The sequence below is a fragment of the Schistocerca piceifrons genome, chromosome 3 (assembly GCF_021461385.2).
Source record: "Schistocerca piceifrons isolate TAMUIC-IGC-003096 chromosome 3, iqSchPice1.1, whole genome shotgun sequence".
In the NCBI taxonomy this organism is placed as follows: Eukaryota; Metazoa; Arthropoda; class Insecta; order Orthoptera; family Acrididae; genus Schistocerca; species Schistocerca piceifrons.
In genome coordinates this window covers 335,978,341-336,005,711 of record NC_060140.1, presented here as the reverse complement: position 1 = coordinate 336,005,711, position 27,371 = coordinate 335,978,341, and the positions used below count along the sequence as shown (strand labels likewise).

Here is a 27,371-nt window from a genome sequence, read left to right as displayed (position 1 = left end):
TTTATGAAGCATGGTTCTTAAGAGACACTCAAAACGAACATTGTACAAAACACTTTCCGTTTTATCAGCCTGAAAATCCTACTGCACCTGCATAACAAAGATATGAAAGTCTCATTACACATATGCAACAACACTGTTCATATTTTTCTTTTCTGGTTTAACAGCTTTAACTAAGCAATCATTTTATTCTTTAGTATAATTTAATGACAATGGGAATTAAGTAACATGATTAGTACTTCAACACTAGATACTTCCTGCTGCCACACATGCTGCAGGAAATTGACCAGCTACTGATAACATCCACTTCAAAGGTGCAATAATAACCTTCAAATCGCAATGCTTCAGTATTTAATTTTGTATACCCCTGATACAGGCAATATGTACCAAAGAAGAACTACCAGGAGAATGGAAAACAGCTCTGATTTGTCCAATACATAAGAAGGGCGACAAACTGAAATGTGACAACTATCGAGGAATCGCCCTGCTTAACGTCTGCTATAAGATCTTGTCCAATTGCCTCATACAGAGAATTCAGCCAGTGGCAGAATCGGTGATTGGGGAGTACCAGGGAGGTTTCCGGCCAGGACGGTCAACAGTAGATCACATCTTCAGTCTCCAGCAGCTCACTGAGAAACTGGGTGAATATGGTAAAGATTTGCACATTTTATTCATTGATTTTAAGAAGGCCTATGATTGCATAGAGCCTGCTCAACTGTTCAAGGGAGTTTGGCATAGCAGAGAAACTCATCAATCTGATAAAGATCTGTCTGAACGAAACACGTGCAAAGGTGAATATGGGAAATCGCGTAACTGAGGAGTTTGAAATTGTGACAGGACTCAGGCAAGGAGATGGGTTGTCCCCTATCCTGTTCAACTTTGCCCTCGAGAAGATCGTACGCGAGACCTGCCAAGAGAATGAAGGGATTGAAATCGAAGGAAAGAGACTGGCATACTTAGCCTATGCAGACGACATCTGTTTACTCTCTAGGTCGGAAGAGGAGTTGGAGCAAATGACCAAAGCACTAAAGGAGGCTGCCAGCAAATTTGGGCTAAACATAAACAAAGCCAAGACAGAGTACCTCATTATGACGTGTGGTCATTGTCAGACTGCTGATCATCTACAATCACTGCAGGTTGGGGGCCATTCCTACAAGAGAGTGCAAGAATTCAAATACCTAGGGGCACTTTTCACTGAACTAGTCATGTGAAGCAGAGATCAACGCCAGAATACAAGCAGGAAATCAATCTTACCACAGCCTAGCACAACTGCTTCAGTCCAAATCTCTCTCCAGACAGTTCAAGATTCGACTGTACAAAACCCTGATCCAGCCTGTTATTCTATATGGCTGTGAGACATGGAGTATCCGGAAACATGACTTCCATAAGCTCCTTGTTTTTGAGAGAAAAGTGCTTGGGAAAATCTTCGGTCGGGTTCTGGATGCAGATACAGGAGAATGGAGGATCAGATACAACCAAGAGCTTGAGGAACTATACCAGTAGCCCAACATTGCAGGAACTGTCAAAGCCACACAAATGCAGTGGGCCGGCCATGTGGCCCGGATGGAGGATCACAGATGGCCTCGGAAGTTCCTGGATTTAACACCTACAGGAAAGAGACTGCCAGGGAGACCCAAGAAGCCTTGGAGGGATGGACTTCATGAAGATTTAAACCAAGTGTCAATAGATGTGGACGAATTGCGGATAGCAGCAATGGTCAGAATACAGTGGAGGAGGAAACTTGTAGATGTGCGCGGTCCACTGGGTCTGATCACGTAGTAGTAGTAGTAGTAGTACCCCTTATCTATGTACTAACAAGAACAAAACTGTTATCAGTAGAGATGGATGTAACGTGTTTAACATCTGTTGATTACATTAAGTTAAGGAATTTCCTTTGTCTTTATTGTGACTACATTTTGTTATTAAATCTCATCCTACAATTATGTTATTTCAGAGAAATTTATTAATTTACTATTTTTATAATTATCAGTTTTCATTTTTAATTACATGTTTCATATAACGAAGAACTAAAACTAATAATACAAAGTTATTTAACATTTCGCTCATCTCAGACACTGCACTCTTAGTTGTCACACAGGACACACTTCACTATGATTCGGATCAAGAAATGCATCAAAGGTATCTCCAAAAATTTATCACATAAGCACAGAAGAGTACTGGCAATCATAAACCGCACATTTCTGATGAAAACATACGTGTTACTGCACTCTGTGGCGTAGTTAAAAAGACACTTTTACATCACTGTTGTTTTTCATCTTATTCATCTACATAGGATGCTGAAAGTCGTCTTTCTCTTACAAAGATTTAAAAGCAAAATCATCAGGTTCTATTAGAAACAGAACACAAATATTTTTATGTTATTCAACAGACAGTTTTCAGCATTAATTTTCTTTTCTTGTAAGTCATTTACTGAAAACATTCTTCAGGCAACTAATGGAATTATTAGGAAAGCTTTGAAAAAAATTATTTCAGTTGTGCAAAAAAACATGGCAAACATGCAAAGAGAAATGAGCTAAAACAAACCAAGAATATCAATGGCTAGTCAAAATAAAAACAACAGAAACACACACCATGCACTGGAAAACTCCCAGAGTAAGCAAGCAAGCAAGAAAGAATAAATTGGTGATGTAAATAAACATGTCTACTTGCCTAAAAAATAATAAACATAAATCTGAACTGTTACACGAACAGCTGAAAATAGGAATGTAATTGTCTAGTAGATTACAGTAGCCATAAGAAAAACCTTAGCTGTATTCTGAAACAAAATATTTATTCAGTTGTTAAGAACAACTAGCAACTGTATGTATAATTAATTAAAGCTCACATTCTCAATTCAAATGTAATTAGAAAATCAGTTACATATACTAATCTTCTCACTTCAAATTTACAAATTAATTGGTGGTAAATTAATACAGAACTGTTTACTCATAAAAATGAAGGAAAAAACCACTATAAAACATAAAAAAACATGCAACATAATTATTATAAACTTACGGGGATCTCCACAAGACCCTCTGTCGAGTATATGGTTGAAATCTAGCTTCTGGAAACAGTATTGCACCAAACACATTAATTCATGAATGCACTATCATCTTTCATGAGCTAAAAATGAATAACTAACAGTTGGAAGATATTCACTAAGACACAGATGAGCTAGCTGGCCATCTCTCTGTGAATTCAACTATTTTCTGAAATTAATTTTCCTGTTTATATATTAGCTTTTTGAATGTTGCTTGGTGGCAAAACGTGAAAAAAAAACTATCATTAAAAATTAACAACTCTTCAAAATCTGAATTAAATTAGTTTATGTACAGTTATAAACCAATTGTGTGACATTACACTGACAATTCATATGCAGTAGTCAACTGAGGTTATAAATGGCCACAAATAACAAATAACATGAAACCTGTATTTGTTCTCTTTTTCTACTATCAGCTTAGTTGCAAACTTTCCCCTATTGCAGATTCTCCTCATAAACAACAGCTTTCTTAAACATGTTGTTAAAATTAATGACAAAATGATATAATCTTCACCTAAACAGTCTCTCACACACTCTATCATTACTCCATTTCCAAGACCTATCAGGTATTTAAGGTACTTTGAACCCACACCTTAACATGAAAGACAGCTTTCATTTATATCCAGGCACTGTACTGCATGCAGTCTGTTAACTTGTCATTATGCCACAGCATTTGTTTTCTGTAACTAACCACCAATAAACATCATCCATCAGCACTGAACTGCACACAATGAAACCACCAACATTTAAGAACACTTAAATTATGTCATAACTAATATTACATGTCAAAGTATCGTATGATGGAAAAAGTACTACAGTTACCAGTAGCTTCCATTAGTATGGATTTCCATAGTTAGAATGAATATGCAGAAAATGAAAAATGTCCAACTGTAAAGGTCAGATAAAAAAATTAATTAATTAATTAAAAAAAAAAAACAGCAAAGAGATCAGTCAAAGCATCATGCTATTGATGGAGTAGAAACCTTATAAAGGATAAAAATGTTGTCTCCATAATAACTGTATTTCACTTGATGAATTTAACTAATGTATATTTCTTTCCTTTTGCAGTAGCACACAGTGTAAGTAACCGAGGTAGATCTTACAAGCATGTTCCATGCAAGTAACCAAATTTCTGTGGAGGTTGTATTTTGCAATTGCAGGGGGGCTGAACAGTCATTTCAGAAAATTAGAAACAACGTGTTACTTGTGCTGGTGGTCCAATGAAGGTGCACATGTATATAATTTCAGTTGCAAAAACCATCATCATACAGATTAATACCTGGACTCCCTCTTCACCTGAGCACTCATTCCTGATTGCTTGGTAGCTGACTCATAAATTAGTTCCAATGTTGTATCCACTGTGCATGCTAGAATTGTCAAGAATTATTTGTTATAAAACGCACTATGAGTATACCATTTGTCAAGTTCCACATAACACCTCACCACTCTGCAGCCTGTCTCTGATTGTGTGAAAGAGACGTGATTAAAGGGCTGAATGGTGCAAAATAATGTTTAACGATGAGAGTAAGTTGTATTGACATCAGGAATTTTATTTACAAGTGTGTAATTGACTACAAGGGCAACAATACCAGTTTGTTGCAAGCAGCAAGATATGGGAAGGATTCAAGTCAAAGTGTATAGAGTCATACCCTACAATGACTGTAAAGCTCTAGTGACTGACGAGTAAATATGGAATACTGCATGTTACATACAAATACATCAACATCCATATTATTCTGTTGGCATCTTTTCAAAACCATGGAGATGTACTTCTGCAAAATGTTTCTCAAGTACTTTAACCATTGTGATTTCCAAATCTGCACACCAGTGAGCACTGGTGGGAGCTGATGAGACAACATCTGGTCGTGTCTACATTACAGCAAACCACCCTTGAAAAATTGAGACAATACAGGGAAAAAGTCTTAGAACACTGCCTCCTAAGATAACATCCAACACTAGCATGATAGTCTCTATCCACAATAGGAATATTGTACTACTTTAAGAGAAGGCTATGCAAAATACTGAAATGATTGGCCAAGAAATCCGTTCATAAGTATTTTACCTCTGGGCTTTAATTACATAGACCACAAAAAACCCTTTTTAACATGTTAATAAAACTTGGTTCTTACAGAATCACTGCTTCATATAGTTTTTATTTTCCGCAAGAGTATTTTAAATGAAAAGCATTATTACTACAATTTTCTTCATAATGATAATTTTTCTGAGCTTGCTGTATCCTTTCTTCCTTGTTTAGCTTGCCTCTTTGCTATCTTTATAATGAACTAACAATGGAAAATCCAGGACACAAAGTAACAATATCTTGAAGCTGTGAGGACAGGTCGTTAGTCATGCTTGGGTAGCTCAGTTGGTAGAGCACTTGCCTGCGAAAGGCAAAGGTCCCGAGTTCGAGTCTCAGTCCGGCATACAGTTTTAATCTGTCAGGAAGTTTCATATCAGTGCACACTCCACTGCAGAGTGAAAAATCTCATTCTTTGACAAGGATAGTTGCTACTCACCATATAGTGGAGATGCTGAGTTGCAGATAAGCACAATAGAGAGACTGACTGAAAGTGAGCTTTCAACCACCAAGGCCTTTTCACACACACACACACACACACACATCACAGCATATGATGGGAGAGGCAGCTGGGTGGTGGGGGGAAGCAGGAGGATGAGGAAGGGAGGTGAGGGGGAGGGATAGCAAAGTAAGGATGGGGGACAGTAAAGTGTTACTTGTGGGAGCGAGCAGGGACGGGGTGGAGGGAGGGTAGGCCAACTAAGTGCAGTCAGAAGTTAGTTAGATGAAGGGTGTGGGAGAGGGGAGGGAAGTAGTATAAAAGGAGAGAAGTAAAAAGACTGGGCGTGTTGGTGGAATAGAGGATGGTAGTGTACTGGAATGGGAATAGGGGAGGGGCTAGATGGGTAAGGACAATAACTAAGGAAGGTAGAGGCCAAGAGGATTATGGAAACATAGGATATATTGCAGGGATAGTTCCCACCTTCGCAATTTAGAAAAGCTGCTGTTGGTGGGAAGGATTCAGATGACACAGGCTGTGCTGCAGTCACTGAAATGAAGAACGTTGTTTTGGACCGTGTGCCCAGCAACTGGGTGGTCCAGCTGTTTCTTTGCCACAGGTTGTCAGTGGCCATTCATAAGGACAGACTGTTGGTTGTCATGCCCACATAGAATGCAGCACAGTGGTTGCAGCTTAGGTTGTAGATCACATGACTAGTTTCACAGATAGCCCTGCCTTTGGTGGAATAGGTGATCCTTGTGACCGGACTGGAGTAGGTGGTGGTGGTGGTGGTGGTGGTGGTGGGAGGATGAATGGGCAAGGTCTTGCACCTAGGTTTATTACAGGGATATGAGCCATGAGGCAAGGGGTAGGGAGCAGGGATTGTCTAGGGATGGATGAGGATATTGTGTAGGTTCAATGGGCAGTGTAATACTTCTGTGGGAGGGGTGGGAAGGATAGTGGGTAGAACATTTCACATTTCAGGACATGGCGAGAGCTAGTCGAAACCCTAGCAGACAATGTAATTCAGTTACTCCAGTCCCGTATGGTAGCGAGTAACGAAGGGAAGCTCCTCTGCAGCTGGACAGTGGTACTTTGGGATATGGTGCGTGACTGGAAAGGTAAGACATGGGAGACCTGTTTTTGTAGAAACATGGAAGGGTAATTATGGTCTGTGAAGACCTCAGTGAGACCCTTAGTATATTTCAAGAGGGACTTCTGATCACTACAGGTGCAACAGCCATGGGTGGCTAGGCTTTATGGATGGGACTTCTTGTTATGGAATGGGTGGTAGCTGTCTAAGTGGATGTATTGCTGGTGGTTGGTAGGTTTGATATGGACAGAGGTGCTGATATAGCCATCTTTGAGATGGAGGGCAACATTGGGATAGGTGGCTTGTTGGGTTGAGTAGGGCCAGGTGAAGTGAATGGGGGAGGTGGTGTTGAGGTTCTGGAGGAATGTGGAGAGGTTGTCCTCACCCTCGATCCAGATCACAAAGATGTCATCAATGAATCTGAACTAGGTGAGGGGTTTGGGATGCTGGATGTATAAGAAGGATTCCTCTAGATGGCCCATGAATAGCTTGGCATAGGATGGTGCCATGCAGATGCCAATAGCTGTGCCCCTGATTTGTTTGTAGGTAATGCCTACAAAGGGGAAGTAATTGTGGGTAAGGATGTAACTGGTCATTGCGACTAGGAAGGAGGTTGTTGGTTTAGAATCTGTCAGGCATTGAGAAAGTTAGTTTTCAATAGCTTTATGGCCATAGGCATTAGGGATGTTAGTGTAAAGGGAGGTGGCACCAATAGTGACGAGCACCATGTAGTAAAGGAACAGGAATTGTGGTACAGCTGCGTGCATGTGCGTGTGTGTGTGTGTGTATGTCAGTCATTCACCAGTGGTATTGTTTCTTTCCTTGGTGACAAGCGATACATTACATTAAATATCAATACAGAGACGTATTGTTTAGCACATTTGTCAAGATACCTAAAATACAATTATGGACAGGACAGATTGGTAGTCACCATAAAGATGACACACTGAGTTGCAGAAAGGCACACTGAAAATAACAGTGATTTCGTTGTGCCTGTCTGCAATTCAACATGTCATCTTTATGGTAATTATCAATCAATCTTTCCCATAATTGTTGATATTCCAATCTGGACTTTTCACTGTTTAATTAAAATAGATAATCATACAAGATTTTGTTAAGATGCAACTTGATAGCACTAAAAGTTTGTTGATTCTAATTATCTACCTAATCTTGCTCAGGCAACTGCAATTATCTATTACACATGGTAAAACAATAAACAAGTGTAGATTTTAACTCCTAAACTCATGGAATTTAGAATTAAATGTGACTGTTGACTGTTCATTTAAGTTTTGTATCATTAATTTTTCCAAATCATTCCGACATTCTTGTACAAATGTCTTTTCCAATGTCATTCTATTTTAAGGTAAATATCCAGAGCCAATGTTTTCATGGATCTTAACAAAACGGAGATCTGTATGTCCAATTAATATGACTTTTTGCATTATTGCTTGATCACTACTCTAGAAGAAACAGTCTGACATCTTTATGGGCAATTAAAAAACCAATGAAAACAGGTACACCAAAGATTTGTTCTGAAAAGTGAATATATGTATTTTTAGTCAAATTGTAAGAATTCACATAGTGGTTGTCATTAATTATGCACAACTGACATCCTTCATAGAGGATGTCTATTGCTTTGGTTTTTATAGCAAGTGGAATAGTTGCTTTGTGCATTGTTTTCCTTAATGGCTCACGAGTTTCACCGTTATGTAAACAGGCTCAAACATTAAGTATTCCCACAGAACGAAATAGTAAATAGGGATATGAATCTTATGGAGTCAAAAAAGCTGCTTTCACTGCATGTATTTAAATATAACCTAAAAATTATATGCACTTGTTTTTTATAAATAAATGATTTTTGTGTTCTTTGTTTAGTGAGATACTTTTTGTTGAAAACGTTCTACCAAATACCACTAATTTACCAAGTCATTGTTATGAGTAGCATTACAACTACTCTCTCTTAACTGCATATTCCAGAGAATTAGGTGATGCTACTTCAGCAAAACACATTTAATGTTTTCATCTATGTAATACATTCAGAAAGACATTTTCTTGAATCATTTCAGCAAAATCACAAATGTTTAAAAATGCTGCTTTTTGTTTCATCACTCCTAACATAAATTTTATGATCCAAAGTGTGATTAGTAGTCCTAGTCATGTCCACGGTACATTTGCACCCTACCTGCAGACATACTAGAATGTGTGAAAGAGAATGAAAAACTTACAACAGCACGAGATCCTCACACTGTCCCCATTGTTTACCTTTGTAAGAATGGAATTCATAGCCTCAAACACAAGCATCTATTTACCTTGTCTGTTCTCACAACACTAAGGATTTTTTTAATGAAAGCTGTAATAAAGTAGTCAGACTTTTCATTACTATTGCTCTCTGTACATTAAAAGTGCAACATTTAGGTCAGATTCCTACATGTGATTATTGTTAGACTTCCCTCAAAATATTTAAAAGGTTTCGTCCCATCTTCTGAACATAATCCATTTACTTATTGATCTTGGTCTTTAATGCTCCGATATTCCAATAAGTATATGTCTTCCTGTCACAATGTATCATGACAGCTTTCTCATGCGTTAACTTCAATTAACTGGAAGACAGTGAAGTGAAAGTCCCATAAAATAACTCTATTCATAATTACAAATACACTGTACTGACATTATCTTTTGAGTGTAAGTGTTAGACATAAATTCTAAAAAAAAAAAAAAAAAAAGCACCACAAAGGAATTATCCAAATGACATGTAAACTGATACACGTACAGACAAACAATCAATTATAATTTCAGAAAAATTTATTCAAGAGAAAGAGCTTCATAAATTGAACAAGTCAATAATGCATTGGTCAACTTCTGGCACTTGTGCAAGCACATATTTGGCTAGCATTGATTTTCAGAGTTTTTACATGTCCTCCTGAGGGATCGTGCCAAATTTTGATCAATTGATGTGTTAGATAGTAAATGTCCTGAGATTGTTGGAGGTCACTTCCTGTAATGCTCCAAAGGTTCTCAATTGGGGGGGAGGGGGGGGGGGCAGGAGAGGGGGAGATCCAGAGACCTATCTGACCAAGGTAGGGTTCGACAAGCACAAATACTAGCAGTAGAAACTCTTGCCATGAGCAGGCTGAAATGTTGGCCCAGGATGGCTTGCCATGAAGGGCAACAAAACATGTTGTAGAACATTGTCAATGTACTGCTGTGCTGGAGGAGTGCCACAGATGGCAACCAAAGGGATCCTGCCAAGGAAAGAAATGGCACCCCAGACCATAACTCCTGGTTGTCATGTCATTTGATGGGTAACAGTTGGGTTGTTATCTCACTGTTATCTGGGGTGTCTCCAGACATGTCTTCACTGGTCATTGGGGCTCCATTCAAAGCAGAACTCATCACTAAAGACAATTATACTCCAGTCAATGTTGGAAACCAACCTGACTGTCACATGCCATACAGCCTGACGACCAAAAATGATGGTCTGGGACGCCATTTCTTTTCATAGCAGGATCCCTTTGACTGTCATCCACAGCAAACTTACAGCACACAGGTGTGTTGATGATATTCTATGCCCCATTTTGTTGCCCTTCAAGGCAAGACAACCTACATCACATCTACTGATTTCCATTCCAAATAATTCCTTTGTGGTGGGACTTATTTTGCCTTTGAGTGTATTAAAGGGTGTACTGGGTAACCTACATATTCCGAATTAGTTTCAAACCTTTCCGATTAATAAACACAAAGCTTCAAATGCCAAGAGGGATTTTACAGCTGTTAATAACTCTGTCTACTAATGTAAGAAAACTGCTCCTGAAAAACAGTAAATCTTAGACGGAGTCCTTATTAGATGAACCTTAAAGAACTCTCTATAATTCTAAATTCTACAGAAGAGAAGAACAGGAAATATACTAATAATAATAAATGTAGCTTGTTTAGATGATGAGGTAATTATCAGTGTTTGTGTGTTTCAACACTTTTCACTTTGTTTATTTGATCTTTCACATAACATATAAAATAAAGAGTATTTGACTTCAGAGAAATGCCTTGTTATATTTTTATGTACAATATAAAAGCTAATTTTTACAACTTTCTTTGCTTACTTTATATAACAGCATGTTTTAATTATAAAAGAAAAGAGACTTCAGAAATTTGCTTAGTAAATTGACAAAATCAATGGCCACCATAAATTTAGTATTACATTAATAACTATAACCTGGGCACCAGTGTCATTAAAAGACTAGTCAACAATTTAGTAGATTTCAGTTAATATCATCCAATGGAAAGACTCTAAAGTATATTCTTACACATAACTTTAAACCTGATGAATTTAAAATATGTGAAAAAGATAACAACCTTCAGGGTATCCAAATATCATTTATATTACAGTTATTTGGTCAGAAGATACAGTTGGCATCTTTTATTTCTTTAAGTGACTGAAGTCTGAAAATGAATATGAAATGTAATATAAAATTTATTATGATACTTATCAAATCATCACACAAATGAGAACAAGGTACAAGAAATGAGAAAGCAACATCAACATAACAATCGGAATAATAACTTTGTTTCATCACATGCAATGATTAATATGAACAACTGGGACAGTTTTATGTCCAATTGGAGAGAGAGTACAGAATGGCATGTGCTCACATTGCACATGCAAAGGAGAGTAACGCTTTATAAATTGTGTGTGCATCTTTTAGAGGCTCTACTAAGCAGATTAAATACTTAATAAAAGTGTAAAATTACTACATGTCAGTCAAACTGGGTTGAGAGACTTGTAATATTTTCCAACCATGCTCAATTCCACAACCTATCCTGTCCTGCCTGAGGATTAAACTAGCAGTTACAAAAGTATGGTGCATTTTTCCTGTTTTAAAATGTGTCAATGAGCTTTACCTGGGCACCAGTGTCCATTAAAAAACTTGTCAACAATTTAGTAGATGTCCTCCTGAAGGTCAATACTGACCCCCCCCCCCCTCTCTCTCTCTCTCTCATTTTAGTTTTCTCAAGTGAAATTGCCTTCAGACACAATACATACTTATTTAATAAGTATGTTTTTTAATAGGTCATTAAGTCTGAAGTACCTGCCTCAATCAATTAAAAAAAGATAGTACTCTGAGGAACCCTTCACACTGACGCAGTGCAAATAGATGCCAACAGTTGTAATATGCCTGGGTATTAATTATTCCTGCCAATCAAGGTCAAATGGGGTTTGAGAACACCAAGAGTTGAAGACACATCAATATAGCTGCGTACTGTACAAAATACGGGCCAACATTTCACTGAACAGGCTGTGCAGTGAATAGCAGTTTTCATGCCAGTATAAACTGATTAAAAGATTATCCTGATTCTTTTTTAACAATTGGCTTCTATTGTCACATAATCTTCTTGGGTAATGACACACATCTTCAACAGACTACCATACACATTCAAAACCTTTCGGCTTCCATTCTGATAAAAATTAGGTTTTATCAAATAATTGTTCTTTTTGTGAGAATGTACTCCTTTTCTGTAGCTTTGATACTTCCAGGCAATCACATTACTCATTTACCAGCTACCGTTAAGATAAGAGGTTCTTTCCACTTATTCCTGTAACTCCCTCCTGTTCAGCTCTGGTTTGATTTCCACTTCCAGTGATATCACAGTTGCCATATCATCACTGGACATAAGATGTTTCTACTTTTTTTATCTGGCTGTCACTTTAAACTGCGTGAATTATGGTTGCCTAGCACTCTCCAATGTTGAAAAGGCAAACACAAAATTGTGGAAAAAAAACCAACAAAGTTTCACCCCCACTGTAAAGGGGTGGCTGCAAGGGAGCAGCAGCATGCACTATTTACTAGCATGAAACAAAATTTGCAGTGTGCACTTCCAGCTGATGATTAGTGATATGGAGGGCACAGAGTAAGAAGAAGGATGAAGTGTATCAGACTGTGTATGGAGGAAGTGTTAAAGTGAAGTAAAACAAAAGGCATAAGCGACAGGATGGGATTTGAGATGTTATGTTATGTTGGAGCAAATTGAATTCAGTCAAGAAGAAAGATTAGCATCATGCAAAGATTTTTCTAGATGAAGCTGTAGCTCAGATAGGGCAAAAATGAGGTAACATTTGCCATTGGCCTCAATACGGGAAGCCACGAGAAATCTAAATCTGGAAGGTTGGGTGGATATTTGCACACCGCTTCTCACGTCCAATGTACTAACAACAGTGTCACATCAATAAGATTGGGACCACATAGCATTTGAAATGGATGGGAAAGATGGAGAAGTAGTTAAATCAATCCATGAATATAGAGTTACAGAAAATAGTAAAGATAATTACATTGTTGTGATTTCCTTGCTGGCTGCACATTAGATGACACAAAATTATTTAATAAGCCACAGGTATCTGTAAGGCAAGAGGGAGGGGGGGGGGGGGGGGGGGGGGGGGGGGGTGAGGAGAGAGAGAGAGAGAGAGAGAGAGAGAGAGAGAGAGAGAGAGAGAGAGCACTAGATAAAGCACTAACTCCCCCCTTCCCCCCCCCCCCCCCCCCATGGATTTTGAGTATAGTTTTTATTCATTACAGAATTCTCTTACACTTTTAGAAGTGTTCGATAACTATCAATTCTTTGGGATATAGACGTCTGTGTCACCTATAATACCAGTGAGTTCTTGTGTCATGACATCTCTAAACTGACCAACCCATTTATATAAAAAAATGGCAACTTTATAATCTTGCCCCCCCCCCCCCCCCGACAACCCCCACCGTGCACACACATACATGGATAAATTTCTGCAGACACCCATGAAACAAGCTATTAACAAGTACAGAGAGCCGATCAGATGTAATCTCCTTTAAGGTGCTTTTCCATTGGTACAGCAAAATACCTATAACTTCTTTCCTCTCGACTGCACCAAGGCCATACTTCAACTTCATTACCATTTCATTTACTGTTATCCACAATAACACTCTGTAAGACTTACATCGAAGGTGTTTACACGCGCTCTCCATCAAATCTCTCTTCCCCCCCCCCCCCCCCCCCCCCCCTCCGCCCCCAATGTCCATGCTACTACCATGTGTGAACCATTTTCAATGTGATTGCATATAGCAACCAATGTATTTAAAAACAATATTATAAAAGTATTTAAAACAGAAACAAGTAACTGGAAAATATTCACTATCCTTCATAGTTAGGTACACAGTTAAATTAACAGTAATATAAAACTTGTCCCTAAATTGTTACTAACTGCTCACTACTAAAGCAAATTTATTACATTTTTTGAATACATTCAGGTGAATCACATGAACAGTCTTTGTACTTCGTCAATCACTCCAAGAGGGGGTGGACACACACACACACACACACCACACACACACACACACACACACACACACACACACACACACAAAAAAAAAATCTCATTCTCTCACAAAAACACAAGCATTTTAGGTAACTAGCAACAATTGTTGTACGAGGATTAAATATTTCAGATATAAATATAGCTGAAAACTACCCATAAATAAATTTTCTATGCACAGGACAGAGAGCAACACACAACTGTGTGCCAGCATACCATACTGCTGGACATCAATACAGAAACTGTTCCGTTCAAATGGCAACCCATGATGCAAATGTATACTGTGTTATATAATTTCCTTTTTATTATGTACAGAAGACCGAACATGAAATCTCAAGTCATTTACAGAAACAGTTCCTATGCAACTTAAAGCAGAGATACAGGAGAGAACAGGAAAGGAACACAGAGTAAGCAGGAGATCCTAGGTTAGAATCCTGGTCCGGTACACATTTTCGCTAGTCGCTGCTGATTCCACTGAAAGTCCCACTGCAGCTAATAGCAGTTATCCCTCTTAAATTTACATATAGTGTTTCACAGCCGTGGGATCTATGTGGTGTTTGTTTTCTTGAAACAAAAGATACCATGCATTCAAATGGACACAGAGTGACTTCACGTATCTTTATCTACATCCACATCTACATGGATACTCTACAAATCACATTTAAGTGCCTGACAGATGAAGCAAGTGTATCAACACAGGAGATCACTATCTTGTCTGTACTGATCTTCAGTTCATGGCACATCTTGGCAGCTTCCTCATGTACCTGAAATGATTTTTCATTATCCGCTGATTGTGTGTGGGTTAGTTCTTGCACTGCACATTATTTTATGGTGAACAAGAAACTGCCCCATCGTAAAATTTTATTGCAGATCCACATGCAATAAGTTCTGAAGATGAGCTCAATAATACAGCTACAAACATCAAATTTGGTACAAGGTGGGCTTTTAAGAGAAAATAATTCCCTGAAAACCATTTTGTCCTATATGGTAAATGATGCAGTGACCTTTCCCTGAGCAATGTAAACTTCAAAAGATTGAATTTTGTGTCATTCAAGTGCTACTAAGGAACACACTTGTTCTAAGAGTAAGTCACAGCAAATTTTACACTAAAAATTAATGTTAATATTTTGGATCATTCAATGGCATTAATCTGTGTTGCACATATCTGTTTCCAGTAGTACTATAAGTACTGGTTATCCAAGTATCAATACAGATTTATCAGACTGATGCAATTGGACTGAACACGTAACTTTGATACTGTTTTATTGTTACCCTTCTTAAATAAAAGCATGTAAAGGTCTTTGGCATAGATTTTGGAACATATTTTAGTGAATAGTATGGACATTTTCAGTTCATCAACACAATATGTAATTCAATCCGGAATTAGTATGAACAATTCAGGTTGACACCACTTGATAAAGTTATAACAAACAGCTGTGATGCCAGACTCACGAGGTAATGACATCAAAGTCAATCTTTTCAGCGATGTTTTTCAGCCAACAGAACAAGAAATGCCCCAATGAAAATTAATATCCGAGACAACACAGACAGAAGAGTAACTGCCAACATTATTGCCAGAGAGAAAAAAATGCAAGTAAAAAGTCTACAACCCTGTAAGATCACTAAAGTGCCAATTACCAAGAAAAAGTTACAACAATGAAAGTAAGGAAGAAGGCAAACAAAGGAATGTGGGAAAAGGAAACAGACATGAAAAATACTTGAGCCAGACTTTAGAAATATGAAATTTAATAATAATCATAGCAATATTTGTGGTGTGTGTAGTTCTGGATCTTCCAGAGTGTGCAGGAGAGTTTGGTTGAGATGGGGTTAGATATCACATAAATTATGAAGTAAGAATGTGTTTTCTGATGCAGAACATACTGAAATGATCTGTTTCTTCTGAAAATTTTGGAAATATTCTGTAAATTTCATAAAAGTTCATTGCTAAAATTATTTAAACACTAGGGGTTACATAGCAAACAACGGAGAGATGCATGCTGGAATTTACTAGTGAAAAAAAAAAACCGTTCAGGCAAGACATAATTAGGATTGCAATTAAAATGAAGTGACAGTTTGAAGGGTCTGTAGCCAGGCAAATGGATGATAGTTCTTTGAGACTGTGATTCTTCACTGGATTGTAAATTTTAAGAAATGACTGAGACAATGACCAAACAGGAAGCTGAATGGATAACATGAGAAAACAGGTAATAACAGCATAGGTGTCTCCCACTGAAAACTGAAATGTGTGGAAAAATCTAAATTTTAATTTTCCTCCCTTCTTTAATGTCCCATAGATGACGAGGTCACTCAAGATTGATTACAAGCTAGAACTGTGGTACAAAGGGAAAATATATCTGTTGTATCCTTTTCTAAGGATCCATCCCTGCATTCACATTAATTGATTTAGGGACACCACAGTAAACTTAAATATGGATGGTCTTATGCGGATTTGAATAGCCAATCTCCTGAATGAGAGATCAGTGTTCTACCACTGTGCCCAGTCACTCAACTGGGAATGTCCAGGAGGAGGCCTTTATCCAGCAGTGGATGTCAAATGGCTGGTGGCAATAATAATGATGATAGCACATAAAAGCAACATGTTCACAGAATAAATTTTAAACAGCTTGGTTGTATATTTACTTTGAAATGTGTGCAAAAGCATTTTGTTATTTTGATTATTATTTCCTTTCGGTGATGGCCCGACCAGTCATTCAATTTAAACTGCAGCAAAAGTAACTATATAAACTGAAGGTTGAACTGGGAAAATGTGCAATGATTCATGTAAAAATAATTCTGTCAAATTGAATTTGTGAGATGTATAGACTAATGATGACTGTCTAAAATCTGTTGAGTCAGATCACTGAGTATTCCTAAGAAAACTAGTATTTCTTCAAGAACCCATTATGCTGGACACAGAACAAAGCATGAGCACAATGTGGGAATGTGAATGTATATTGCAGTTTTTTAATTCCTTTAACATATGTGGAATGATTATCCACTAAACATGTTTGAACCGTCTTTTATAACAGATGATATTACAGTGTATCCACTGACATAGAAACTAAATTGCAGAAGACTGTTTTAGAGAAAATTTTAAAGATTTTTATAGTTCTGCTATCCTTAACAGGGCCCTCTTTCTTCATACCATAACTGAGAGTAGGAAATATTTCTGAAGTAGTATTAGCAGAACAGAAAATTATGCACAATTCAGTACCAAGTGAATATGTCTTCAGAGAGAGAGCGTGCGCCCACACACACACACACACACACACACACACACACACACACACACACACACACACACAGAGAGAGAGAGAGAGAGAGAGAGAGAGAGAGAGAGAGAGAGAGAGAATCACTTGATCACTAATCCAAATAATTATTTTCATTAATTATAGTTTTTGAAGTAACTTCCCGAAAAGAGGCTCTAATCATTCTTTCCACACTTACATGGAGATACATCTCTTTGACCATGGTAACATTAATTTCTCCAAGTATGTTTTATTCTGAGATCCATTACAGTGAACAACAAAAAGTAGTACATTACATGTTGTAAGGCACTGACTGACCTGGGACACAGCTCAAACATTACACTGATAAGTAATGAAGGTAAAAGGAGGTGTATACATCAAACACATATGACAGTGAGGTACGAGAGTCAACAATTGAATGTTTACAAGTTTTACAATAGCAGACACTTAAAAAGATATTAGTATCTTTAATAAAGTATACCAAAAACATATTGCATTATAAATATAATTGATTACACAATACAGCTATTTTGATAGTGACCTCCCTCACAAGACTTGTTCAATTCTAGTGCTATCCATAGTTCCTGACAAATTTGGATGTAAAAAATTAGTCCACAGGAAAGTATTGTGCACACAACGAGAAAGTAAAAGTTCTCAGTATCATAGTACTACCTGGTTTAAAAGTTAATTTGAAGCTTTTGATAAGCCTCCTATGCAGTCAAGCTGTTAACACACAATGACATAAAGCAATAATCATGCATATGTGTTTCAAAGTTTACTGCACAGAAAGAAATACTGCATGAAGGACATTATACACAGACTTCGTAAGTTATGGAACACATCACAGCCATCTTGTGCCATCATACATACTTCCTCTACTAAGAGATGAAGCCAACATCAGTAAATATTATATTAAATAACAACAGTAGATCCCACACTGTAATGTAATTACAATAATTTGTAACGATCTGTAGTAAATATTTAACAGTATACACAACATACGCAAAGCAAAATGGAAGAAATGATAATTCCATTTCAAAGAGGCCAAGTCAAACTTTTGTTGGATGTGGCTCACTGGCACGTCTATCATGGTTTGAGCGAGGAGCTGACAGGTGGTGGCGCCGCGAGCTGAGCGAGCGCCCCAGCGACGGGTGGCTCCCCCAGCACCTGTCCCACCGGGGACACAGAGGTGCTTGCGGGGAACTTGGTGTCGCAGAGGCACAAAGCGGGGAGGAATGTTCACCAAGTTTTCACTGAAAATGGGGGAAAGGGGGGCAAACGTCCTCACCGGAGATGAAGCTGACGAGACAATGTGCGTTGAGGAAGCACCTGGCACAGGAGAGCCTGCAAAACAGAGCAAAAAGCCCACCACCACACCTGTCACAGCACAACACCATGTTAATTCAAGCAACCATGCACAGCTACAGAGAACAGAGTTATGAGCAGCTACTGTTTCTACATTTGAGAACTTGGGCTCAACAAACACTGCAAATGATTGATTTTATTCTGGTTTAGTAATACAAGAGAAAGAGCCAAAGACAGTTTTTGTTAGTAGCAGCAAGCAAAGATGTAACGGATAAGGATGGCACTGAAGTAATAGGTGTTTAGTGTGAAGATATTCATGAAATTTTGGAAGTTCAATCCACAAAGTAGAGAAACCATATTTTTTAAAAAAAAAATCAAAACTTACCAGTCAGCCCTCTGTATCCACAAAAGCCTGTCTCAAAATTTTCTATCAGATCCTGCTGATAGCGTAGGAAGTCATCAATTGCAACACCTTTCACCTGTGTATCAACAATAATAAACCTTCAGATTGTGTCTTTCTGAACATAGTCCCTAGAACAATTTATTGCATAATGTTTTGTGTTCTCTTGTAATTAAATAAGCCATGTTCTATCTAATTAGACTTGTTGCACATATGGAAACTGAGGTGCAAGGATCAAAGTTATCAAATATTTGGCAATTCCATTTGCAGATGGCTTGTAGGTAATAAATAATGGGTAATATAATGTTGAAGTAGTGAAATTTGTTTTGGACAAAAATAAATCAAACAATAATATTTTTTACATGGGAAAAATATTTGTACCTCATCAAAATATTACATTAAAAAGTATCTAAAGAAATAAGTGTTATTTCTGTTAGAATATAATTATTAAATATCATATTGAACATGAAACTATCAGCTGAAGCACTGATAACCACAAGGGCACAAATCACAGAGACAAAGTTTTGAGAAAAATACATGTTCATGAAAATAAAATTTGTAGACAAACCAACAGTCTCATATGTCTGATTTGTTTTTTAACCAAGCCTCAACATTCTATATTTCCTATGAAAAGTAATATATCTGATTTATGTTATGAAATATTAATTAATATTTAAGATAAAATTCATTATTAATGTTAATTAAGGGCAACAATATTATACTTTTTGTTTTGGGCCCATACGAAAATGAATATCAGAGAAATTGGGGAGACAGATTTTCATGAATGTTCATTTACATCAAGTGGTTATAATTAAAGCAGAGCTACTCACAGTGGTCCACTGTGAGTTGAAATTACCATATCGCAGCAAAACTTGGTAGATATGCTAATGCATTAGCATTAATGCAGAACCAATTCATGCTGGAAAAAAATTAGTTCCAATTTTGCTCACCAGTAGCAAAACTGGTACTGTTGATCACGTTCCATGGATGCAGCTTCTTGATGTTTCTAGTGCTTATACTGAACAAACTGTGTAAGCAGCAGTTAATACACACATCAAAAAAAGCTTTCCATCACCCCAGGTCCCAGAAATCTGGACTGTGGATACTGTATCACAGCCGATCAGTTCCAGTCATTCCACCAGGAAGGAGGTACATGGCTCATGTTGACTGTAGTTCAAATGTGCCTAGACAATCAATACCGCGGTTAGATCCCATCCGCATTGTTAGTTTGTGCCAGGAAGGGAAGTGTCTAGGCATCTCTGAGTGAACCAAAGTGATGTTGATTAGACATGGAGGAGATACAGAGAGATAGAAACTGTCGATGACATGCCTTGTTTTGGCCGCTCAAGAGCTACTACTGCAGTGGATGACCACTACCTACAGATTATGACTCAGAAGAACCCTGACAGCGACACCACCATGTTGAATAATGCTCTTCATGCAATCACAGGACGTCATGTTACAGCTCTAACTGTGAGTAATAGGCTGCTTGATGCACAGCTTCTGACGTCCATGGTGAGGTCCACCTTTGCAACCACAACACCATGGAGTGCAGTACAGATGATCCCAACATCAAGCCAAATGGACTGCTCAGGATTGGCATCACATTTTCTTCACCGGTGAGTGTCATATAGTCCTTCAACCAGACAATTGTCGGAGATGTGTTTGAAGGCAACCCGGTCAGGCTGAATGCCTTAGACACACTGTCCAGTGAGTGCAGCAAGGTGGAGGTTCCCTGCTGTTTTTGGATGGCATTGTGCGGGGTCGACGTACACCGCTGGTAGCCATGGAAGGCGCCATAAATGCTGTTTGATATGCGAATGCCAGCCTCCGACAGACAGTGCTACCATATCAGCAGCATATTGTCAAGGCATTCGTGTTCAAGGACGACAATTTGCACTCCCATTGTGCACATCTTATGAATGACTTCCTTCAGGATAACAACATCGCTCGACTAGAGTGGCCAGCAGGTTCTCCAGACATTAAACTTATAGATCATGCCTGGGATAGATTGAAAAGGGCTGTTTATGGATGACGTAACCCAGCAATCACACTGAGGGAGCTACGCCGAATCGCTGTTGAAGAGTGTGACCATCTGGACCAACAGCCCGTGATGTATGGATAGTATGTCATGATGAATACAGGCATGCATCAAGGCAAGTGGACATGCTACGGGGTATTATAGATACCGGTGTGTACAGCAATCTGGACCACCACCTCTGAAGGTCTCACTGTATGGTGGTACAAAAAACAATGCGTGGTTTTCATGAGCAATAAAAAGAGCTGAAATGAGGTTTATGTTGATCTCTGTTCCAATTTTCTGTACAGGTTCTGGAACTGTCGGAACCGAGGTGATGCAAAACTTTTTTTGATGCGTGTTTCTCACTTGATTTTCATTTTCTGTTCACTTCCCATCCCTAATCCATTACGTATGGATACATTTCTATATGTCTTTCTTGCAATCATAGTGCCAGACTTACACCTGGTGGCCAAAAATAGAACTAATTTTTTCAAGCGTAAATTTGTTCCGCATTAATGCGGTAGCAAATTAACCAAGTTTTGCTGCCATATGATACTTACAGCCCACACTGGACCTCTGTGAGTAGCTGCGCTTTTATTATAACCATCCAGTACAATGTGGGCCAACAGTATAGACAAAGCTGGTTCACAATAAAATTCTTAAACATCAGGAGCATGCATGCATACTACAAACTCAAAATTGATGGTGGTGTACTTTAGGCCCTAATGGTTCTAGAATCATAGTTTTACTACTTTATTCATAAGATTCATTGCTTTAGTAATAAATATATATTATTATATAGTATTACTTTTGATGGCTGAAGGAAGCGACGTGGTATGCGTGACACTTCATTCTCTGCTATAGGAGGTCCTCCAAATCCTAGATTAAGCAGCACTTCTTCAGGATCAGGCTTGCGGGACTCCAAGAACGAGTCTACACTTGAGCCATGGCTTCCATGAGATGTCACATCTGACTGCACTGAAGATTCACGGACAAGGCCTGGGCTTATCTCTTTCTGCCTGCCTAGCCTGACTTCAGAGACAGCTCCAAATGAAGTCGGACTAATGCATGGCTGGCTGGGACTGAAAAGTTAAACAGCTTATCAGCTTGCAAAAAACATATCAGGATTCTGTTTACATAAAAAAATTGATGTAGACAATAGGACAATCAATGTTTAATAGACTGGCAACCCCTACAGTAATAATGACAACTAGTACACAACATGGTTCATGTGTGAGTGAAAACACCATACACCCTGACAATAATAAACAAGAGCAGTGTGAAGAACATTTGAAAAAAACTTCTTCCATTTTAAAGCGTAAGATATTAATAGAGGAAAAGCAGAACTGAAATGTAATGGTAGATTAATACTGCAACAAAATCATTCTAGTAAGATTATTTGTATTTGGGGGGGGGGGATAAGATAATTTGTGTCAGCTATTTATTTTGCCAGGCTTTACTCAAATGCGATTTTATTTTAGACAAATTATTCACTGGTATACAAAGAACAAAGAAAAGTGTGGCAGTCAACACTACATCAAAATCTTCATCATCATAACTAATACATTATGTTGTTTATCAAACAACTTTAAACTATGATAGCATGGAATAAACTTTTCCAAGTTATATAAACTTTATAGAAACAGAGGTCAGATTAGCACGATGATATTAAAGATCAAACATCTCCAACAAACTAAAAATAAAAAAAAAAAAATTAGTTCATTTGACAAAAAGATTAGTATTTCTTTGGCTCACATTTCCTAGCCAGAAACACTAAATGTGGGCATACTGTGTAATCTTTCAAGAACTCGATTAGCCTATGACTAGAATGGCAAGGTATCAAACTTCAAACATTTTAAATGAAAGAAGAGCCACTAATCATACACAAAAAAGACTAATGAAATTGCAATAAATTGATGAATATATTGAGAGAAAAGAAAACACTCCTGCACACTTAAGAGCAATTTCGATAAAGAGGAATATTTGATACTAGTCACTGGCTTTGACCTGTAACACACTGAAACATCTAACAAACACTGTAAACAACCTGGCAACTGTAATGTTGAATCAGCTACCCCCACAAAAAAGGGAGGCTCTAAACTACAGATTCATCTGTCATCACAATGTAGTGTTTTGCTTTCCCATTCAGAGACTGCCTCAACTCACAACTAAACTGCCACCTTCCAATATAACTTAGACCTCCAGCAAAGCTGCAGATATCTGTCACCACAACAAAGTTCTTTGCTTTCAAATTTGTCAGCTTCACCAACAAGCAACCAAACTGTCAAAATACGCACCAAATGGTGATGTCAAGAGCAGCAATTAGCATTACGTCACAGGTCAAAGCCAACAACTAGTGTTTTGAGTATTCCTCTTGACTCAGCAATTCACAATACATACAGTGTGAGTTCTTGAAACTTATGTTTCCACAAAGAATCCTCAAATTGTAAGCACTACACTTGAAATTATAAAAGAATTTTTAAATACAATAATCATAATCTCTGCTAAAATTCAGTAACCCCCCAATCTTTAAGACTAAAACATAATCACAATGATATTTCCTGAACCCTAGAACACTAAAAGTAGGAGATGTTACATTGTTACTAAACAGTCTTACATTTTACTATTCCATATTACACTCAAAGGAAGTCATAACCATGATACAAAAATTATCATTCTTTATTTTTTACAGAAACTAAAGTAGCTGTGCTTTATAGATTTAGATGTACTGAACACTACAATCAAGGTTAAAATTGTGTCCTAGCTCAAGGTTACAAATAATGAGGTGTTTACAATTCACAGTCACACTTACAGGACATTAGGAGAGCTGCATGCAAAGGCACTGTGACAAGGGTTTCTCTGCTGTGGGTGAGGTGGACACTTCCAGTACAATTTGACAATACTGCTGCGTACCATGACTCATGTGCACCATCCACGCATGTGAGCATTGTCGAATGAACAAACCAGATCCAGTTTTAATTGTCATTTGTCACAGATGCATCCTCTTATGCTGTGTCAGTTCACTTGTTATAGGACAGGATGTTTTTGTGATCAGCAGAGAATGAATGTGTGGTAAAATGATGAAACTGCAGAACCATGTTTGTGCATACATATACTTTCACATAAATGTCCCACACCTGTGATAACAAACCTAATAACTTCTGTGAAAATGTTATGTATGGTCCAAGGTCGTGACTGCTGACTACAGCAGTGAAACAAGCATATACCTCGTATTTTGAGTGTCAAGTTGAAGACCAAGATAACTCATGGGAACCACATGTGTGTTGCACATTGCATTCATCTACACTGAATGCTTGGATCTATGGTGAAATCATCTCTGTGAAGTTTGGGGGCCTGCTATTTGTTGTAAACTCATGAATAATGTCAGATTGCTGTTCTTGTATGGCCTCTTCCTTCAGAAGAGGAGGAAGAGGACATCCCATTTCATCTGTTATTCACCCTGTGTCTCAGGGTGAAGGATTGTCAACTCCAGTCTCCCCATATGTACCACCGTTAAGCAGTTATAGCAATGAAGCTGAACCAATACAAAAAAAAAAAGACATACAATCAAAAAATTGCCATCATCCGCCATTAAATTCTGCAGTCACACTGATGGGCTGTTGGAAGACCTGAACATTACATACAAACCAGAGGAATGAAGACTCTTCATAGATGGTTCAAAAGCAAGCCTGAAGGCAGTACTGTTACACAGGAGTATTGAGAGATCATTCATCCCTGTTGCATATGCTGTCTTAGCTAAGGAAGGATAAACCATGTTGAAATCCTTTATAGGTTTATTAGTTAGTTAGTTTAATGTTCCGTGCATCATTTTCACAATATATCGTAATTACATGGAACAGGTCTTTTACATTCACATAGCAAATTAATTTGTAAATGGAGATACATGCTAACATTTATATGTGTTTTTTTCTTAAATGTGTTAATTACAGTAAGCATGAATGGCTGGTATGTGGAGATTTTAAAGTCCTTAGAATGCTGTTGGGTTTGGAAGATGGTTACACTACGTACTACTGCTGCCCGTGTGAGTGTGTCAGTCACACAAGAGAAAAATGGTAAACACAGAGGGAATGGTCTCCATGAACAGCTCTTTTATCTGGGTCAAAAATATTACCGAAGAATCACTAGTGAATCCCAACAAAATTGTCCTCCCATCAGTGTCCATTAAGTTGGGACTCATTTGTTAAGGCTGTGCACAGGAATGAAGGAGCACTTCAGTATTTGTGTAACAAGTTACCATAACTCAGCACAGAGATCACAAAGGGGATATTCACTAGTGTAAAGGTGCACCAGCTGTTGGGGGGAACACACACTGAATCCACTCTAAACCCTGATCAGCTGCATGCATGGTATATTCTTCTTAGTGTGACAGCACTGATACTCGCAAACGGGAGTGCCAAAAATTACAGGGACCTTGTGGACATACTCATTCATGCTTATCAGGTCACTGGCTGGGTGGATTCAGTTATGAGACTGGAGCGCAGTTCCACCAGGACGCTTCTCTCGTGGACAGTGGACTCTTGCTATGTTGGCTGTCACCTGCTGGATGCTACAGAGAGAGGCTCCAGACACCACCCACAAGAAGAGGCAAAAAGAGGCATGAATAAACTAGGCAAGTTCAATTAATGTATATATCCTATTGGTTATAGTAGCAGTAGACATGAAATGTTAAGTCCCATCTTACTTGTAATCCTGAGCTAGTAGACAATTTTAATCATGATATTCATGTTCAGTACATTGAACTCTATAAAGACTGTCTACATTGGTTTCTGCAAAAAATGCACAGTGGACCAGTACAATTTCCAGTTTATGCACTAGTTAATTACAGTAATAATGTCTCCAACAGTAATAAGCCCTGTATTGACACTAGCAGACTGGTGGGAAATGCAAATTTGTACCAACTCAATCAAAAATTTTATGATGATACAGTAATCTAGATTAGTCACATCTTGGTTCTCTCACAACTGATTGCTTAAAATTTGTGGTTTTCTGCAAAGTATTGATCAATACAAAGACCTTACAACATCTCACAAGGTAAAAACATTGAAAATATGTTATCAGGAAAGAATTTTTTTTAAAAATCCATATTTTATACGCAAAAGAACTAGAACAATAGTGGTCCTAGTAAAGATTTGGATGTCTCTGCAGTCAGTTACTTCAGGTGATAAAATGCTAATTTATATCAACAAATCAAATGAAAAAATTAACAATAATGTAATAAATCACTGTTGTGGCGCCAATATAGTTCAATCTCCTTTCTTCAAACTTGTCATTTGTTTTCAACTTGTAGCTGAGGTTACTTTTATTCTGCTTCAGAAATTTTTGAAATGGGCACACATTTACAGTAATAGCCACAACTTTAAACTGCAAGCAGTGCATCTGAAGAAATAACATTCAAGTCACGGTTCACACAGGAAGAAACTGCAAATACATCCTCTGTTGCATCACAACTATGAAACAGAGTTCTCAAACATTTCTTGATGTAGTTCTGAAATTGAAATCATTCTCTGACACTGGTACAATTACATGCACTTTCAGTTCAGTTACCACCATCATCTAATTATCAGCACCAGTGTTTTCTGCACAACTGAAACAATTTTCTTCACAATCTTATTCCCTTAAATTACTTGCGGCGATTGTCATTAATCTCGACACTGTCTGAGAGTCTTCTCATAGTTATACTACACAAATGCAATGAATTAAAATGTTGTGTCACTCTGTATGAGATATATCCTTTTTGAAACGTTCTTCATATATATGAAGCAGCCTTTTGTTTGTGGTACAAAGAAACTGAATACTTTCATCACTGTAACAATTTTTGCTTTTGTTCTAGTATCTCATTTATAGCTACTTTTAAAAATAAGTCACTACGAAAGAGTACATACCTTACAATTGTAACAGGAGGGCACCCATTGTACAGTAGGCCAGCTGCAATGAATAACTACTTGTTAGATTCAGTTTTATGACCTTTTTATATAGTATTAACAAACAAATTTAACAAATTATTTGGCAGGCACTGAAATAACTGCAGAGATAAATTCATCCATTTTTGCAATACTACGACACCAACCTTCAGCTCCCAGACCTAGATCCAACGCCTCTTCACCGTCTTCTACAGGCAGTTCTTCAGAGTCTTCTTCATTCCTGAGAATAAAAATATTTTAATCACTTACACTAGTAACGTAATACACAGAGAGATAACAATATCTCATACAGACATTGATAATGTAGAAGCAGCCTACCAGATATAAAACTAAATATTTTTCTATCGTATAAAACAGAAGAAATACGCCAGAAACTTCATGAACTTCTGAATACTGCAGGAAGGAGAAAACAAATGCCTTTATATGGGAGAAAAATAAAAAATGACATACAATTGCAGTAATGCGAATATC

At 37.8% G+C, this 27,371-nt stretch overlaps 1 protein-coding gene across 1 annotated transcript in view; it reads right to left on the bottom strand.

The window, feature by feature from the left end:
* The window catches only part of LOC124788635, a 291,652-nt gene that overhangs the window by 116,087 nt on the left and 148,194 nt on the right, over positions 1 to 27,371 (bottom strand). The window contains exons 3-6 of the mRNA XM_047255906.1: positions 27,047 to 27,120; positions 26,862 to 26,904; positions 21,767 to 22,040; positions 18,924 to 19,017 (exon numbers count right to left, since the gene is read on the bottom strand). Coding sequence (XP_047111862.1) covers positions 18,924 to 19,017; positions 21,767 to 22,040; positions 26,862 to 26,904; positions 27,047 to 27,120 — 485 coding nt within the window. The remainder of the gene's footprint in view (positions 1 to 18,923; positions 19,018 to 21,766; positions 22,041 to 26,861; positions 26,905 to 27,046; positions 27,121 to 27,371) is intronic.